Genomic DNA, 18,671 nt, shown 5'->3' with positions numbered 1-18,671 from the left:
ACAATGATTCAAACAAAATATAAATGCACTCATCTTTAGATGGAATAGGGGAAGTAACAAAGTGGATTGCTTTCATAAGGCTGCTCTGCATTATCCTACGTGATGCTTTTCAGATGATTAAAGCTGGCTTTTCAGCCCTTCCAACATTCAAACCCATATGCACAAGTTTTCAAGGGCTGTCATAATAAATACCACAGACTGGGTGATTTCAAACACAAAAGTATATTTTCTCACAGGCTTGGTAGCTAGAAAAATCGTGGCAGCTGAGACAAAGGCAGAGTTGATTTGTCGAAAGGTCTCTCTCCTTGGCTGTAAGACAGTGAATAGCGACCTTCTCGCTATGTTTTTATATGACTTAAGTAGCACATCTCTGGTGTCTCTTTCTCTTTTTATAAAGATTCTAGTCAGTTAGATTAAGGCAGCACCTCGAAAACATGTTAAACCTTGATTACCTCTTTAAATGTCCCATTTTCAAACACAGACATGCTGGAATTCTGGAGTTAGATTTTAATATGTGAACTCTTAAAGGACATGCTTCAGTTGATAACATCACGGGAAATAAGAAGAAAAGAAAGTAGAAGGTAAACAATGAAATGTTTTTAGGAAGTTTACCTAGAACAACTACTGTCCCAAATCTTAATCACATGTCCATCATAACTACAAAGCAGGAAATTATATCCTCAAGCCTGGCAGTCACATGCTCGGCGAAACTTCAGAGGGTTCTGTTTCTACAAATCAACTCTTTTTTTAAAAAAGAGGGATAGTGTTAGAAATTGAAAAATGAGCCTTTCTCCTAATTTTTAATTAGAACTTTTCCAATATAGTGCCTTATGGTTTCATTCCAATGGTAAGGATCCATAGAATAATGACATAGAGTACCACATAGGAGGTAGGATCTGCAGGTACCACATCCATTATTTGATTCTTTTTTCTTTAGAGTTGATTGACAAAACAGCAATAAAGTACTGAGCATTTTTCTAGTGGTAGTTTTGAGTTTAAGCAAATTAATTATCACTGGAGACACCAATGATCTCTTAATTTGTCTTTAAAATTAAAAAATAAAGTAGTGAGAGGTTTTGTGGTCAGGGAACTGGAAGAGAAAATGACTGTTCTGATGTCCTTTAAATTAACTTCCCTTTTTGCCAACAAATACTCAGATCTCTGTCCTTAATGAGTGAAGTTGAAAATGGTTTTTAAAGACAAAAATTTTAAAAAATCTCTTAATAAAAGATAATCTGCTGCTATATTAATAACTAGCTTATCTAATATATCCCATAATAATTATAAAATAATCTACTTTGACATACATTAACTTGGTTAATATATTCATATTGAAAAATTCAAATTTTAGTGCTAAATTTTCAGGCATATTATGCAGCTAATGGCTAAAGCAAGACCATTATCCAAGTCATTTGTGGAAGTTCTATAATAGACTATATGTAAAATACCATTAAGCCAAAAAGAGAGTTATGGAACGATGACCTAGTTAAAAGAGGGTGACCTTTCAGAGTTGTCTGGTGAAAATTAGAGAACATGCACTCACCATTCTTCTTATAGAACATGATTTCTCCTTTGAATTCTGTCTTTTCTTCCAGTGACTTTTCTATTTGAAGCATTAGCTGCTCGTTGGTTTCAACACCAAATAAGAATTTGCAGCTGCAACTTTTCTGCATGACTTCAGTTCGGGCAAATCCAGCAAGTTCACAGAAGCCATCAGAACAGTAGACTATGGGAAAACCCTTCGCCACCTGGGCATTTGCAAGGATGAAGTTACTATCTGTAGAATAACAAGGAGAAAATATTTAGCAATTAAAGATGCCTGAAACTTTTTACCGTAAGTCATAATGTCAACAAACCAGGGTGTCATAAGTTAATTACCATAGAGAACTTAAATTGCAGGTCCTAATATATTGGAGTAGACAGGAAATCTTAAGTAACAGAGAACAGTAGAAGTGTATAATAACCTATGACTTCAGCTTGCATTTTGAAACACTCGATGGAGGGAACAGAGTATTTACTGCTTGCTTTAAAGCACTTACAATCGGGTCGGTGGAAAGTGTAGCACTTTTGAAATGGTTTCTGGTTCATATTTTATATCTGCTACTTAATGCAATGATAAACTTGAACAAGATACACATCCTGAACTTCAGCTCCCTTATGTTTAATTTTCCCCCAAGTAAGCCCTGAGAGAATTATGTTTCCCATAATTTTATAATAAAAATCCTTAAGAATTAGTTATTTGGGTATAAGGAGTTATCTGTAAGGTAATTCCTTGAGGCAAGCAAGTGGAGAACTAAAAAAAGGACTGGAGGAGAAGGAAAGAGGAAGAGATAGAATAGAAAGGAGTTTACTTATATGGGCAACCAAGGTTCAGTCAGTTTCACATGGACCTAGAAGTTTTGCTTAGCTTGAATAAATTTTACTACTGAGGCAAAAGAAAGTCAAGGTCAAATGTCAAAGACAATGTCCTCAATTCATTGATGGGGGTTATGAAGTTATGAGGTGTCAATCTCTTGCACTTCTGACCTATATGGATTAAGAACACTCTCAAGATCATTCAAGCAGCAAGGTGCTAGAAACCATTGATGTTTAAGGAAACGTTCATTCAAAATCTCAAAAGTGAGTCAATGTTGTATTGAAAGGGGAGTAAGAGGTATATGACAAAGATGATACCTAAATGCTTTATAGGTATGCTATATTATTCATGATCTAATGAATAAAATTCTTTGTTTAATACCTGGCACAAATAAGTTCTCCATAAAAACATTAAGTGCACTATTTATGTCTTTATGGTTATGACATTGACAAATAACAATCAAGACAATTAAAATACACTGTTGCACTGTTGTCCCGTTTTTCATCCATTTGCTCGAGGAGGCACCAGTAATGTCTCTATTGTGAGGCTTGTGTTACTTGTTACTGTTTTTGGCATATCAAATGCACCATGGGTAGTTTGCCAGACTCTGCCATGCGGGAAGAATACTCTTGGTAGTTTGCCGGTCTTTCAGAGAGGAAAGGAGGAATTGAACCCAGGTCAGCTGTGTGCAAAGCAAACGCCCTACCAGCTGTGCTATTGCTCCAGTCCAATTAAAATGAATCGACTATAATTAACTACCTAGAGATAATGATTGGAAAGAGGCTGAGAGGTAATAGTCAAAAAACATTTCCACAAGAATAAAAACTTTTTAGATTAACTGTGAGGGATGAATATGATGTTTTGTCAAAAATATACATCCTAGAGATGGGGTGCTAGAAAAGCTGTTTATGAACCTGTTGATGACTTTCAGATTCAGAATGAATTAGATATGACCATTAAATCATTAAATTTCAAAAATGGGGAAGGTGGAAGGGAAAATTTGTATAAAAACGTGAGCATGTATATAATCAAATATGAAATATTTAAGAATAGAGAAAGATGGTAGGAGTTTTGCAGAGAAAATAACTTTAAAGGAGTATTGCAATGATGTCATATGTCTTGAGAAAGAAAGAATTGAGCTACTTTTCCCTGACAAGCCAAAGCATTAAAGAGCTATTTGGTGGCTTCCTCATCAATGCTTTTGTGGGGTTTTATGGCCAATTCACTACTAGCTGACAGAGGACTACAAACTCCACTGCTAATAATTCTATCTAGACTGGGCTGATTCTTCTCATCTCCTTAGCTCTCAATGTGGTGGTCTGTTTTGAAGTCATGGAAATTATACTATCTGAAACTAATACTTAAATCTTTCACACCTTGTCAAAGCATTTATCAGCTGTGTAGTATATCTTGGGCTGTGTTCCAATTTTGGAGATTAAAAAGCTTATTAAATGCAGTCCCTGCCCTAAAATATTAGGAGAATCTTTTATCTGTGAATCTGAGAATCTTGAATCTGTGGAGAGCCTAGGCAAGTGCAGAATGGGATACAGGTCTCGGGAACATGATTGTAGCTCACAAACTCCTGGCACCTTTGGGACAATTTCCAATTACAGTCTTCTCCCTGAACTCTGAGATATTACTTAGAAAATGTAAATGCATAGTGTAGCTGAAGCACTTAAACGTCCTGAAAAATCTTTTCAGAAGTCCTTTTTCAGTCTACGCCATATCACCTTAAACATGCCTAATCTCGTCAGAAGCCATTTTTCAGTCAACAGATGATATAAATGTTAATTGTCTCTCTACTATATGCCATGGACATGATTCTATCATATGTTAAATTCTAGCATGAGGTTACAGGGGAGTTAAAGATTGGCAAGGTATACTTCTTAGCTCTAAGTTACTATAATTTTATTTTTTAATGCATGAATATCAGTAACATTAAAATGCAGTCTATGATAAGTATGAAATCAATAGTAAACAGATTGTCAGTATTACCAGAATTGAGAGGTTATAAATCCTATACTTTTGAAGGGTTAGCTAGGAATAAGACAAAAATAGTTGGAGATTATTTAGCAAAAGCCCTACAAGATTAGAAGCAGATGCCTAGTTGGAATAGGCTCATGAAAACAGACAAGGAGTCATAAATTAGAGATAGAAAGAGCAAACTATATTTTATTCTAAAGTTTAATTTCATATTAAATAGCTAGAGGAGGTTTTTGTTTGTTTGTTTGTTTGTTTGTTTTTAGCATATACCTAACTGGCAACTATGAACTCTTATTTCTACTTTAAATCTTACCAGAGACTTGTATAGCCTGTCTTGCACATGATATGTATTTAAGATTTTCAAAGGTACACTAGATTTATCAACCTGAAATGAATGTAGTCTTTTTATAATTACTACCAATATTACTTTTTTATCAACTTAATTTGTAACTCCTCTTCATAGTGTCTTGTTATTTTTCCTTATCCATTTTTAGAAAATTTGACATAACAATAATATTTTATAACAATATTAAAATAATATTTACAGATAATTCAGCTAGTGAAAGCCCATGCATATGCCACAGATTGCATTTCTCTTTTCCCCCTGGAAATAAGTGCTAAGCTTGATTTTTTGCAATAAACTTTCCAATTTATATGTATCTTATGCAATTTACATATGTAACCCCAAGTAACATGCTGCCTATTTTTTCTAATTTTAGGCACATATTATTTATTTTTATTCTGTTTACTTCTCAGTGACTTGTTTCTATTTTTATGTTTTCTTAACCTCTTTATAATTGTCTATGTAAGAAGGAGATTAGTCCTTCAGTTACAATAAGCACCAGAAAAAAAAAACTACTAAAAGATTTACCAAATTACCCAGTCTCTCTCTACATTGCAATTAAGGATTAAAGTGTGTTTGGAGTAGTTAATTCATCCTGCAAATACACTGCAAAAACAAAGCAAAAAAATCATGTATTTGGCCTTTTCTGTTTATATTTAGCACTTATCTTCAATATATAATTGCATTTCAATTCCAAAGAGACTTTAGTGGCAGTCACTGCCTCATAAAGCTTAGCATAGCAGCTACATGAATAGTCCTTCTGTTAGAGAAGGAGTAGAGAGTCTGACCTAGCTATCTACCCGAAAACATATGCTCTTCTGAATACCAGTTCTGGAATCTCCAAAGAAGAAACGTGACATTTACTTTAGAATTAAGTAAAACAAAGCCACTGCCATAATGATTATAAACCCACCATGGGTATATCACTATCCATACATATGCTGAGGGTAGTTAACCTTTGAAGAAATCGATTATGCATATGTGATATGCATCTAAATGCCACACAATTTTCCACTGCCTCTTTCTAGGTCATCCTTTTGTGTAAATTCAGTTTTTGAAGTGCCAGTAAACAGTAGGATCTAAATGTGTTTATATATTAGGCAGTTGATTATTTCTTTAAATGTTCCCTTAGCGAAAGTAAAAAACAGAAAACAAGACCCAAAAAACCTTTTATGGATCATCAGAGAGAGTTTCAATTGTTCTGATTTCCAAACTTTTTAACTATTCATAACTGACTTGGGAGACACAAAGAGAGGAAGCATAGGAATGAAAAGGTGTGTAAGAAGAGAGAAAAAAAGAGGAAGGGGCAAATATTGATCGACTCATTTCTTTTATCCATTTCCTTGCCCAGTTTTCAGATGAGAACATTAATATGTGATGTAAACCTGGAGATGGGAATATAAAGAAGCTTCACTTCCTATGTAAGGTCCAAAGCTAGGGATTTAATTATGGCAAAATGAATGATATTTACTATCTCCTGCATTTTGTATGTAAAGAAAAATGCTAGCCTCTGCCTCAGGCAGAAGTACACAGACTGGAGTCAAACATTTTTACCTCCACCATGCAAACAAGAGTCCAAAACCCCTTCTCTAGAGGAATCATGTATTAAAATTTCACCAACACCACTTCCTAAACCAAACTGAATCTCTCAGCAATCTCTCTGCTACTACCTGATCTGGAAAGTGAGTTAAGTTTTCAAAAACATAACAACTTTCTTAGTTCCAAAATATTTTGCATTGTCTACACAATCATCCTGTAGGAGGAAAATAAATATAGTTTCTACTCAAATGCTGTAGTTTCTGATCTTCACCTGTTCTTTTAATGAATATCATGGTACCTTATAATTTTTTCATTGAAATATCCTCCCACTGGCCAACATCAATTCCTTTAGAATTAAGTAAAACAAAGCCACTGCCATAATGATTATAAACCCAAATATGTCTTTCAAGGAGCCTTGAGTCATGTAGTATGCTCAATATTTCTTATTTCATAATATTTCAAGCTTGAATGAAAAATTAATTTGGACCAGAGAGACAGTACAGTGGGTAAAGCACTTGCCTTGCACCTGGCTCACCTGGGTTTAATCCCCAGCACTCCAAATATGGTCCTCTGATCACTAACAGGAGTGAATCCTAAGTGCAGAGCCCTGAGCATTGCTGAGTGTGAATCCCAAAACTAAAAACACCAAAAAAAACTGAATAAAAGTTAACCAGAATTTATCCTACTGCAATTACACTTGTTATCAGGCTTCCAGAATTTCATTCATTTTAAACATCAGGAACATGTATTTTTTGTTTTCTATGACACTGTGAATACTATTTAAGCTCATCTATATATAATGGGTTTGGAAAATACAAAGTAGAATAGAGCATGCTCAAGTGGGCTAGTAAGATCCAAATACTCTCTCCCAGCAGCATCAAATACATCAAGACAACCACACAGTACTAGTATTAGAATTCTCCCTTTGACTGACCCTGGATTTATTCAAACCAAAGGAGTCATTGATAGACAGTAACTTGGCATCAGAGAGAAACCTGAACTATGTTGACTTTTTCAACCAGGATTCAAAGTTTTATTTGAAAAGTCCTTCTGATACTGGTTCTCTTTTTAAATCAAATCTTGTGTTGTGTTAGAAAGTATTATATGAACATGCTCTGCAGAGAAAATTCACAGGCAAATTCTGGCCCTCCAGACCTCATTTTCTTTCTGAGGACAAAAAACAAAGTTGAATTCTAATCTTCTTTTATGAGTTGCCCCCATTCCTTCTGAGTTATATTTATATACAAGTCCAAGAAAGACAGTATTTGTACCCCTTGTGATATTGATCACAGTCATCTCTAGAGAGTACTTTACTCCAGCAGATAGAATATAAATTCCTATGATTTTAAAATATTTAAATGATCTTTGCACTTTATATCGATTTCAGAGAGCTTAATTGCATCATTTCCAAGTATGATGACATCTTTATTAGATTAATTGTACTGGCTGTGAGCTAAAGTTCTCATTGTTCTCTTTGCCAAACTCTCGAAGTTACTTGGGCTGGAGAACTTTCATAAACCTTATTTTTAAAGTAGAAATCCAGAAAATTTGATGGGAAAGTTATGGAGATGTCTACCAAGCTCAATGAGTGAAAAATAACACAGAAAGTTCAACTAGCATCGATCAGCTCAGTAAATCATCAATGACTTTAGGAACACCAGTGTGAGAAATAACAATCAGTCATCACAAATAGAAATTTTATTGGTCTATTTTCAGATAATTCCATTTACATTTTGTTGTAGCAAGGAATATAAAGTAAAATTTTTGAGTGTCTGCTAAGGGTATAGGCTTGGGGAGGGAGAAATTGGGGGCATTGGTGGAGGAAAGGTCACACACTGTTGGTGGGATTGGTGTTGGAATATTGTGTGCTTACAGTCAATATACTGTGACCAAATTTGTAAATCATGGTGTTATAATAAAAATTCACTGTATCACTGTCACTGTCATCTTGTTGCTCATCAATTTGCTCGAGCAGGCACCAGTAACGTCTCCATTGTGAGAATTTTTGCTACTGTTTTTGGCATATCGAATACGCCACGGGTAAGTCAAGAGAGACTTAAAAGCAAGCTCTCAGAAGAGAGTGATGCAGAAAGTCTCTTGCCCGCACGCCTGGCTGTCTTCCCCAGGGCCCCTCGGAGGGGATGGGCTCCAGCTTCCCTCCCCACCCCGAGCAGAGCTGCCAGAGGCTGAAGACCACCGGAACCTAGCTACAGCCATGCTGGAGGCCCCTCTCCACACGTTCAGACAGGCCTCATGCATGAAGGTACCGGCAGAGGAACCCAGGTGTGTGTAATCCCATCAAAGGCCAACATCCAGAGAGAGACTTAAAAGCAAGCTCTCAGATATCATATAGCCTGCTTCTCCCTTTGGGAGAAGCTGGCAAGCTTCTGAGAGTTTCCTGCCCACATAGGACAGCCTTGCAAGATTCCCATGATGTATTCATATGCTAATTCCAGTAACAAGCTGGATCTCATTCCCCTGACCCTGAAGAGTCCCCAGTGCAACATCTTTAGGAGGGCCGAGTCGAGATGGACTTCTAAGATCTCAGGGAAAGGACGAAATGAGAGGTTATTCAGCCCGCCCGAGAAATCGGTGATTAACGGGATTTCATGATCCTGATCATTTAGGGCACTCCTTATGCATCTCTGACAATTTTTGCCCAATGGTAATATCTTGCAAAACTGAGCACAAGAATCCCAACTTGGACATTGACGGTGATACCATCAAGTTACCAACTATTTTTATTGCTACAAGAACTCCTCATGTTGCCTCTTTATAACCATTTCTGTTTTCTTACACAGCTCTTACCCTCTGAAGCCTCTGAAGACCACGATTTATCCTCCATGTCTATACTTCTTATCATCTCAATAAATGGAACCAAAAGCTTGTAAAAATAAAATAAAATAATATTTTCAAATAATGATAAAAGTAAGCTACATTACAAAGCATAATTTAAAGCTGGAATTTGATAGCTAAAGTACTAATGGTCCTAAGCTACAGTATTGGTATTGGTTGGAAATTTCACTCCATTTTTTAAAAAATAGAAGCCTCACCCAGCAAGCAGTCTCTAGGACCATGTAGTGTTGGGAACAACCTGGCACATGCTAGGCACATGCATATCCCCGGTCCCAAAATATAGATTCTTAAGCATAGGCCAGATGCCCTGAATGAGAATCTGTGTTTTTACAAGATTAAAAGTTGAAAGCTCCTTTTAGTATTACTGGAAAGAACTGAGTAAATGATTGAGGGGAAAAGGCCTGGGTAGTTGAAGATGAAAATAGAAATTAATTTCATTCTATGCCCTTTGCAAATGTTGAATTCAGTATATATGCATGAATGCCTAATCAAAAATATCTTCTTGAAATTTATTTAACCAGTTGGTTTGTTGTTTAAGAATTATTTAATCATTTGAATGCATAAATAAAAGCTTAATTAAAAACATCATCAGACATCTTGATGCAAAAAAAAGTAAACAGAATTTAAAATGTCTAATAAAAATCAAAGCTTATTAAGACAAATACAATTTAAACATTTAGTATACTTTAATCATAACTTGATATAATCAAATCATCAGTTTTGCAAATACTGCTTTTTCAGCTGTGTAAGGCTCAATCCTGAGTTGCACTAATTCTTTTCAGGTGTATCATTTCTTAGAGTTCAGTAAATGAGTTTAATTTTTGAAAAATGAATTTTTAAATAATCACACCATTTATTAGTTATCAAAAGTAAAATAAATTAGCAGGGAACTTTAAAAAATCTCAAAGGCAGTAATTAAATAAAATTTGTTATTTTACCCACATCTGATTCTCTACAAATACAGTTGGAATAATATTTGAATGCGCCCTACTTTTCTCTGGTTCTTATTTTACAACAGTAATCTTTTAGAACAAAGGGTCTTTTACGTCCCCAATTTACTTTCATTTTCACTTTTATTTTTTTATTTGGGGGTAATACTTGGAGATGCTCAGGGCTTACTTCAGGTTCTCGGGCTCAAAGGACAATACGTGGTGCCGGTGATTGAATTTTGTTGGGCAAATCCAAGGCAAATGTCCTACTCACAGCACTATCTCTTGCCCCATCCGTTTACTTTTGAAAGAAACAACTGTGTTATGAAAAACTTTGTAAACCTTAGTGTTGAAATAAAGATTAAAAAGAGAAAAAAATTATATTGTCTATATCCTCTAATGCCAAACACTGTAACAATAAGTGCCACAATGGAGACATTACTGGTGCCTGCTCGAGCAAATCGATGAGCAATGGGATGACAGCGATGACAGTGATACAGTGATATCCTCTAATAGAAATATATTGTCCAATGGAACAAAAATCTGGTTTGTTAGGTTCATTGATATAATCATACTTCTGGACCAGTGAGTGCTTGGCCCCTCGTAGGTGTTCTATAAGCAAGCAAATAAATTATTTGTAAGCCATTGGCTTTAATTAAACACACCAAATAAAGGCAATTTATTTTAATTTTTGTTGAATATGTTGTTTTGCTGTTGATTAAGACTTATTTATTGCTGACACCTGTAATTTAAAAGTAAAATCAGAACTGTCCTAAAGAGTCTCTCTCATGGTAGGTTGTTTTTATTAATGTTGAAAAAATCACTATCACTATCTATCACTATCATCCCATTGATCGCCGATTTGCACGAGCAGGCCCAGTAACGTGTCCATTCATCCTAGCACTGAGATTTTAGCAGCCTCTCTTTACTCGTCCTTCTCAATTGTGCCACATTGGAGGCTCTTTCAGGGTCAGGAGAATGAGATCCATCATTATTACTGTATTTGGCATATAAATACACCACGGGGAGCTTGCCAGGCTCTCCCCGTGCAGGCAGGAAGCTCTCAGTAGCTTGCCAGTTTCTCCGAGAGGGAGAACTTGGCTGTAAGATGAATAATGAATTCAAAATTTCCAGTAAAAAGGCACTGGAGATATAGTAATATAATTTTTTTTTTAAGTAGAAAACAGGTTCAGCAAAAGCAGCTTGCTAAACAGCACTAAACAAATCCCTTTCTCTAAATCATTCAATGAAGAAATTACAGGGCACTTGGAGTTAGTGAAGAAAACTAATGTGTGCACACAAATAAATCCTTTTAATTCTTCCAGACTTCTAATAATCCTTCCAGGGTTATTAGAAGGTACTTTGCTGTTTCCTAACCCTCATCTTACATTTTAGCCATTAACTTAGTGGAAGTAAACTAACCTGTTCCAAATAGTGTATAGAGTTATGATATAAATATCTCTGCATTTGCATCAATTCCTGAATTTTCATATTTATAATTCCTGTTTCTTCTTGACCTCTCCTCCCCAAATCAAATATAAACCATAAATGAACTTCCTGAAAAGTCCAAACAATTTTCTAGCTTTGCAAAAGGCAGAGTAGAAAACTCAGTGCCTGCTAAACTTTTTCTCATCACTATAATTTTTCTTCATTGAGTAAATATAACTGAGTGATATAAAAATGCCAATTTCTGGGGCTGGATTGATAGCACAGCAGGTAGGGCGTTTGCCTTGCATGCAGCTGACCTGGGTTCAATTCCCAGCATCCCATATGGTCCCCTGAGCACCGCCAGGAGTAATTCGTGAGTGCAGAGCCAGGAGTGCATTTCCGGGTGTGACCCAAAAAATAAAATAAAAAAAAAAAACCAACTTCTCCAACCTGGAGGAAAGGTAGAGGCTTATGTATGTAATAGAGAAAAAATTATCTTTGGCAATTCTAAAAGAAAATTATTATCTGGTATAACTCTCATTTATTGCAATTTTATTTCCTTAAATAGAGGCAAATAAATAATTGTGGTTTAAATATCATCTTTGTAAAACTTTTATAAAAGGTTATTTTAAGACAGGAAAATGCATAATGAAATTTTGCTTTGAAAAAGAAAGCTATTGATTGTGACATGCTAGTTGGTCTACTGAATGACAAATTTAATAGACCCAGCAAACAAAACCAGTTATATTATATTAATTCTCAGATTAACCAAATATTTAACAATTCCCCTGATTCTCCTCCAACTCATCTTAGAATTTACTTGCAATTCACTTACTTAAAAATTAAAAAAAAAATCAAACTGCAAAATAGGCAATTTTTAAAAATTAACTTGAAAATTTGAGAATGGGAATAAATTTAGACATGTTTTCATCACACCCCGAACATATTTTCATTTTTTTTTTTTTTTTTTGCTTTTTGGGTCACTCCCAGCAATGCACAGGGGTTACTCAGGAATTATTGGCACTCAGGAATTACTCCTCGTGGTGCTCAGGGAACCATATGGGATGTTGGGAATTGAACCTGGGTCATCCGTGTGTAAGGTAAACACCCTACCCGCTGTACTATCGCTCCAGCCCCTATTTTCAATCTTTTATCTTTACATTTTTTAAGATGTACATATAGTTAGTGTGCCCAGGACCCCAGGGTAGATTGACTTTTTTTCTTTCAGGCTTTATATATAATCTGTAGAGACTAGTGCAATTCAAATGCTTTTTATCATTTGACAGTATTTTCCAGAACCTCATCTGTCTGCTGCATATTCTTCTCTGCTTTGCAGAGCTCACGTGAGACTAAACAGGAAAGATGAGTGGCTTTGCAGAAGATAATTGAGTAAGTTAAGTAACAGGAAACACAACAGTAAACTAATTTTATATTTATAGATATTTCATGACTGTAATATCAGTGGGCTTCTATTCTAGATTCTTTATAATAATGCAGAAAGAGAGTGAAACTTAATTAAGGTGATGCCCATTAAAGGCAGGTATCCGGAAATTCGTAGGAAGGTGAAGGCAAGAAGATGACAGTAGCTGAGATGCAAGCCAATGAAATAAATGTTGACTCTACATTAAGGAAAAAAAAACGAGGAAGAAGGCAGTCAAAATAATTGGACAGGTAGAAATAAAGCAGACTGCTGTTTATTGAGTAGCAGTGCTATGCCAGGCAATCAAGTTAGCATTTCAGGATTTCAGAGCAGTGTCTTATGGAAAGTGCCATTATTGGTGAAGGGAATTGGACTAACCTGACAATGCTATGCAGAAGGTTAACATGTCCTTAGATCTATAAAACTGCTGATCTCTGCAATGGGCAGTATGAGCAAGATGAAGAAAGGGTGCGGGGAGGAGGTCGTTCTCACCAAGCTATTTCTCAAAGAGCAGTTTCCCTCCCTTGGACTCCTACTGGAGTCCATTGGAACTTCCTGTGTTATTTATTATGGCTGCAGTTTCTTCTTTTTTATTGTTACTTTTTTATTGAATCCCTGTGAGATAGACCCTTACAAAGCTATTCATAATTGGATTTCAGTCAAACAGTATTCCAACATCCATCCCTCCACCAGTGTACATTTCCCAGTACCAGTGTTCCCCAGGTTCCGTCCCATCATCCCCACCCCCCACCCCATACCTGAAGAATATTCCTTTACCTACTTTTAACCGGAGCTATAGTACAGCGGGTAGGGAGTTTGCCTTGCACTCGGCCAACTCGGGTTCGATTCCTCTGTCCCTTTCAGAGAGCCCAGCGAGCTACCGAGAGTATCCTACCCACACGGCAGAGCCTGGCAAGCTACCCGTGATGTATTCAATATGCTAAAAACAATAACAATAAGTCTCACAATGGAGACGTTACTGGTGTCCCCTCGAGCAAATCGGTGAGCAATGGGATAACAGTGCTACAGTGCGACTTTTAATATTCGGTTCTTGTTCAGCATGATCATTCCCAGCTATTATTGTCATACTGATCTCTTCTCTAATTTACCTACCCTCGGCCCCATACACACTTGTGGTTAGATCCATATGGTTTAGTTTCTGAGGACTCACCTTAGAGCTGTTTAATTGGCTTGTCCAATCAATGGAGGCCTGGAATCTCCATTTTGAACAAAATCACTAGACATATCACCCAAGATGTTCTATCTCAAGAGATGGGGATTCTGATCCTATATTTCAAATCCACTTCAAAAGGAAATCTTAAAAAGGAAATACCTGCTAGTAGATGAGTTTCATCCAATTTCTGAGGTTTGGGGAAACTCTGCTCTAAATAATGTCCTTCCCGTTGGGTTAGTCTTTTGCTATAAGATGTTCAACAATTAGCTTAGTTCATAGACTGTTAGTAGATCATTTTAGGGGTAGAATTACAAGGCCAATATAACCTAAGTAATTCACAAGATATATTCTATACTCCTGTCTTGTGTTTTTCCAGTCTCTGTGTTGTATCTTTGTGATATCTCATGCTTTTAAGAACCAATGGCATCAAACTTGTGACTGTGAAAGGACTGTTTCCACATACAGATTTAACAACTGCATAGTTTTATTACCTAGAAGACTGATGTGAAGAAAAGTCCATTATTTTCCTCTTTTGGATATTTTAAAGACTTCCATGGCAAGAATTAAATTCAAATACCATGGCATTATGAAATACCTTGCTTAAGATTTCAATGAACTCCTTACCTGGTTTCTGACATTTAAAAATGTTCTTCAAAAGCATCTGCATTGAATGCGCCCAACTTGTGTTCAAATCCCCTGCCCCACATATGGTCTCCTAAGCCCCAACATGAGTGTTCCCTGAGTGCAGAGTCAGGAATAAATCTTGAACATAGCCTGGTGTGGCCCCAAATCAAAAAAAAAAAAATGAATGATCTTCGAGCTTCAAAACTTTTACCTATGGAATTCCTTATGTTTTCGCCTTCAGGTTTCAGAGAATTCTTTCCTGACCACATGATTAAATAGGTTGCCCATCCATTATTCTTTATAATTATAGTCCTTTTTGTTTGATTATAAAATTTTCAAGAATAGTTAGTTTTCTTGCTACTTGTCACCACTTGCTCAAAAGTGCACTGCATAATAAACTGTAAATTTTCTAAGGAAGTAGATTTTACATATCCTGTAATCAAGGACAGCACAACTGAGTTTAACCTTTATAACTGAAGTCCATCATGCCCACACAATTTCTTAGACATGGCACACTGATATATCTGAGTTCTGTTGATCTAACACAGCAGTTACTTAACCTGAAACATAGAAAACCAGATTTTGTAAAAAAAAAAAAAAAAAAAAAGAGGGAAGCCATGTAATATTTTTGGACTTTAGTTTCTTCATCTTGTGAAATAGGTGCTGATTATTCTTCCATGTAACTATGTCAAGCTTAGTGCTGCAATATAACTATACTAACAGTGATTTCTATCATTTTTGCTATATTTTGGGCAGCGGTGCCCATGGATCCTGGGACTCTACTATTTTATTTATGGTTTGTTTGTTTTTGCTTTTGGGTAACACTTAACAATGCTCAGGGCTTACTTCTGGCTCTTCATTCAAGGATCACTTCTGGAGGAGACTGGGGAGCTATGCGGGGTGCCAGAGATTGAGTCTGAGCCAGCCCCATGCATGGCAAGTGCCCTACCCACTGTAGTATCACTCCAGCTTTCAGTTTCTATTTTAAATAATTATAACTAATCATGCAAATTATAAAACATACATTTTACTTGTCATTTATATGGTCAGTTTAATTAAGTTTGGTCCAATGAAATATTTGGATAAGTCCATTTAAGATAACCAGTATGACATTTTTATTTCTATGAATAACAGAGCTAAGATGAAAAATGTTCTCAGCATCCAGACTATTGTGCCCATATACCTTCTCTTCTCTACTGTAGTCTGACCTTGAAAATTGAGTTGTGTTGTCTGGGATATTTTTAGGTCATTTTTTTGACCTTGATACAACATATTAGGGTACAACAAAACTTAAAAATGAACTATAGTCTAGCAATTTTACATCTATGACTAGGACAGTCAATACTAGCAAAACCTTATATCTAGTCTTAAGGGTAAGAAAACTAAAAATGAGAAGGTATATTAAAATTTTACTAAATGATACACCAAGAATATTTGTATTTTCTGTTACTAGAAGTTAAAGAATTTATAGCTGAAGCATGCTCAGTTATCAATATAACAATTTAAACCTATTTTTAGAACTACACACTGAAAGATGACAGTAATAATTATACCAAGAGTTTCTTCACTAGCCCTCTATTCTCGGAAGTCTATGTTTTCTTGGTAATTTATAAGAATACTCCTTAAGGAATTTTTCTTTTACCCAAAATTACAGTATTTTAGATTAAAGAAACTAAATGTCAGTCTTTTGCATTAAAGAAAGACCTCGAGGGGATCTGAGAAATGGTTCGAAGATAGGGACATGCTTTGCATGTGGGAACCCTGAGTTTAACGATCACTTGAGCATTGCAAGAAACAGCCTCTGAGCAACACCAGTAACTATCCCAAAATAAAACAAGAAAAAACCAACAAGACTCTAGACAGACGCTCTCTTCCTATTTGCAGCTAGATATTTACAGGAACTGGATGACCTTGAGGATTCATATGAAATTCTACAGTTTTTAATCAATGCCCACTGCGGAACAATAACTAAAAAAGCAACCTAAGCCATACACTGCATGAGATAAACATATACTACAAATTGTATGATCCCAAACCCATTTTTTATTTGTTCTGCTTTATGTGAGACTACAATTTTAGAGATAGGAAAGTTAGGTAATTGGTTCTTTTGTGAATATAAAAACTCTTTTGTATTGTTATTCACCCATCATTGGGAAGCAAGATGCATTTTCTCAGCATGTGGTTATTAAATTACAAAAGAGAGTTATTATTTTATACAAATAAATTCTCAGAAAGGGGTTCAAGTGTCTACAAAATAAAGGGCTTGAAATAATCTCTACATTCTTTTTTGTGAGTGCATTTAATGATTGTCTGGTTTACTATTTTCTTAGTCCAGACTTGGAAAATTACACTTGCATTGCCATATAGAAGAGAGAGCATTTTTATTTTAGGTTTGTCCAGAAAGCAGAAGCAAGACACAAGGGTGGACATTACAAGAAAAGATGTCATCTCATCATGAACATAATTTGCTCTAATAGCTAAGACTATACAAAAGTTCCCAAGACACCATAGTTGTATGGGGAATTTCTTATTACCAAGAGTACTTATAGTCAGATGGATGGCGGACACAAATGCAATAAAAGAGAACTATAATGTCAAAGGAGAGTTGGCCTCATGACTGCAAAGACCATTTGGAAAATTCTAAGAAATAATCTTGACATACTTTGTCCAAGCACTAAATTCCATAGATCTGTATTTCAAATATAGAGATAAATAAACCTGTTAAACTCCTCACTGTAGATCTCACAGGCTACATACGCTATAAATCATCATAAATATTTGCATATATATATGCCAGTTAGTTAACTGTCTCAAAATGAATGCTTCTTTACTAAGTAATAAAGATAGGACTTAGATTCAAATTGCCTTAAAAGAAAAAGCACACATAGAGAGGTCTAGGGTATTATTATTCGCTGATATAGTTTTGGGTCCACGCACTTTGATCAAAGTTGATAAACCAATGCACATATTTCTCAATTTTGCTTTTACTGTTCATTTTTGCAAGCTCAGACTTTTCATTGCCTGCATCTTTATGATCCCCACACTATAGACTGTTTAAGGCAAATCATTAAACTCAAGGAAAGAGATGCTATCCAATACATTTGTCTACTCTGGTTACTAAGATACATGTTTCCTGTGCTACATCCAACTGCAGGGATTTTCGCTTTTGTTTTATTTCTGGGTTTTGTTTGTTTGTTTGTTTTGTCTTGTCTTTTGTTTTGAGCCACAATTGGTGTTGATCAGAATCTAGTGTGACTGCATGCTTAGGGGTTGCTCCTAGCAGTATCTGGGGAAACATGTAATACTGAGGCTTAAACCCAGGGCTACTATATGCAAAGCATCTGCTTAGCACATCTAGGGCAGAATTTTATAAGTCCCCATGGCATTTGCAATGAAAAGCCAAGTTTGCCATAAAATTTAGGTCATAGCCTAATCAAGCTAATCAAGTGTGGTTAACTAAGGGTTGTGTGAGGACTGAAATCCTGCCTGCAATGAACTCAACTTGCCTTAAGTCTAGGAATTGAGAAATGATCACTGGACATGTATCCTCCTATCAAATGACCAGCCCAAGTGATTTTAAAATAACAATTATGTATTTAAAACAAAAGAGAAAAACCAATGTCTACTTTTCCTGTATTGACACGGATCACTTAATTTGACCATAAGATATTTTTGTATATAATCACATGCAATTCTAAAGTAGAGAATAAAATACTCAAATATAAATGAAATGATAAATGATCTCCAAAGGAATTATAGTTGGGATATTTTGGAATAATAAAAATATGAAACAGAATATTAATCCCTATTACACAATGGTAAACATTTCTATGATTAAAAAATTACCCTTCTATCTTCTTACTTGTTTTGAATATATCCATTTTGTCATGTTCTATACGAGCATCTATTTGTAAATATTATGCTCTTCTACAGCTGAAACTTGGGTGAAGACACTGTGTATTGCCTCATCTCAAATTTATACCAAATCTTTCTTTGCTAGAAACTTCAGAATCAGTGCA

At 35.6% G+C, this 18,671-nt stretch overlaps 1 protein-coding gene across 1 annotated transcript in view; it reads right to left on the bottom strand.

Annotated features, from left to right (window-relative positions):
* KCNH8 (potassium voltage-gated channel subfamily H member 8) overlaps positions 1-18,671 on the bottom strand; it is a 384,704-nt gene that overhangs the window by 257,071 nt on the left and 108,962 nt on the right. The window contains exon 2 of the mRNA XM_004603820.2: positions 1,544-1,777. Within this exon, the coding sequence (XP_004603877.2) occupies positions 1,544-1,777 (234 nt within the window). The remainder of the gene's footprint in view (positions 1-1,543; positions 1,778-18,671) is intronic.

The sequence above is a fragment of the Sorex araneus genome, chromosome 4 (assembly GCF_027595985.1).
Source record: "Sorex araneus isolate mSorAra2 chromosome 4, mSorAra2.pri, whole genome shotgun sequence".
Taxonomy (NCBI): domain Eukaryota; kingdom Metazoa; phylum Chordata; class Mammalia; order Eulipotyphla; family Soricidae; genus Sorex; species Sorex araneus.
This window is presented reverse-complemented; position numbering and strand designations above follow the sequence as displayed.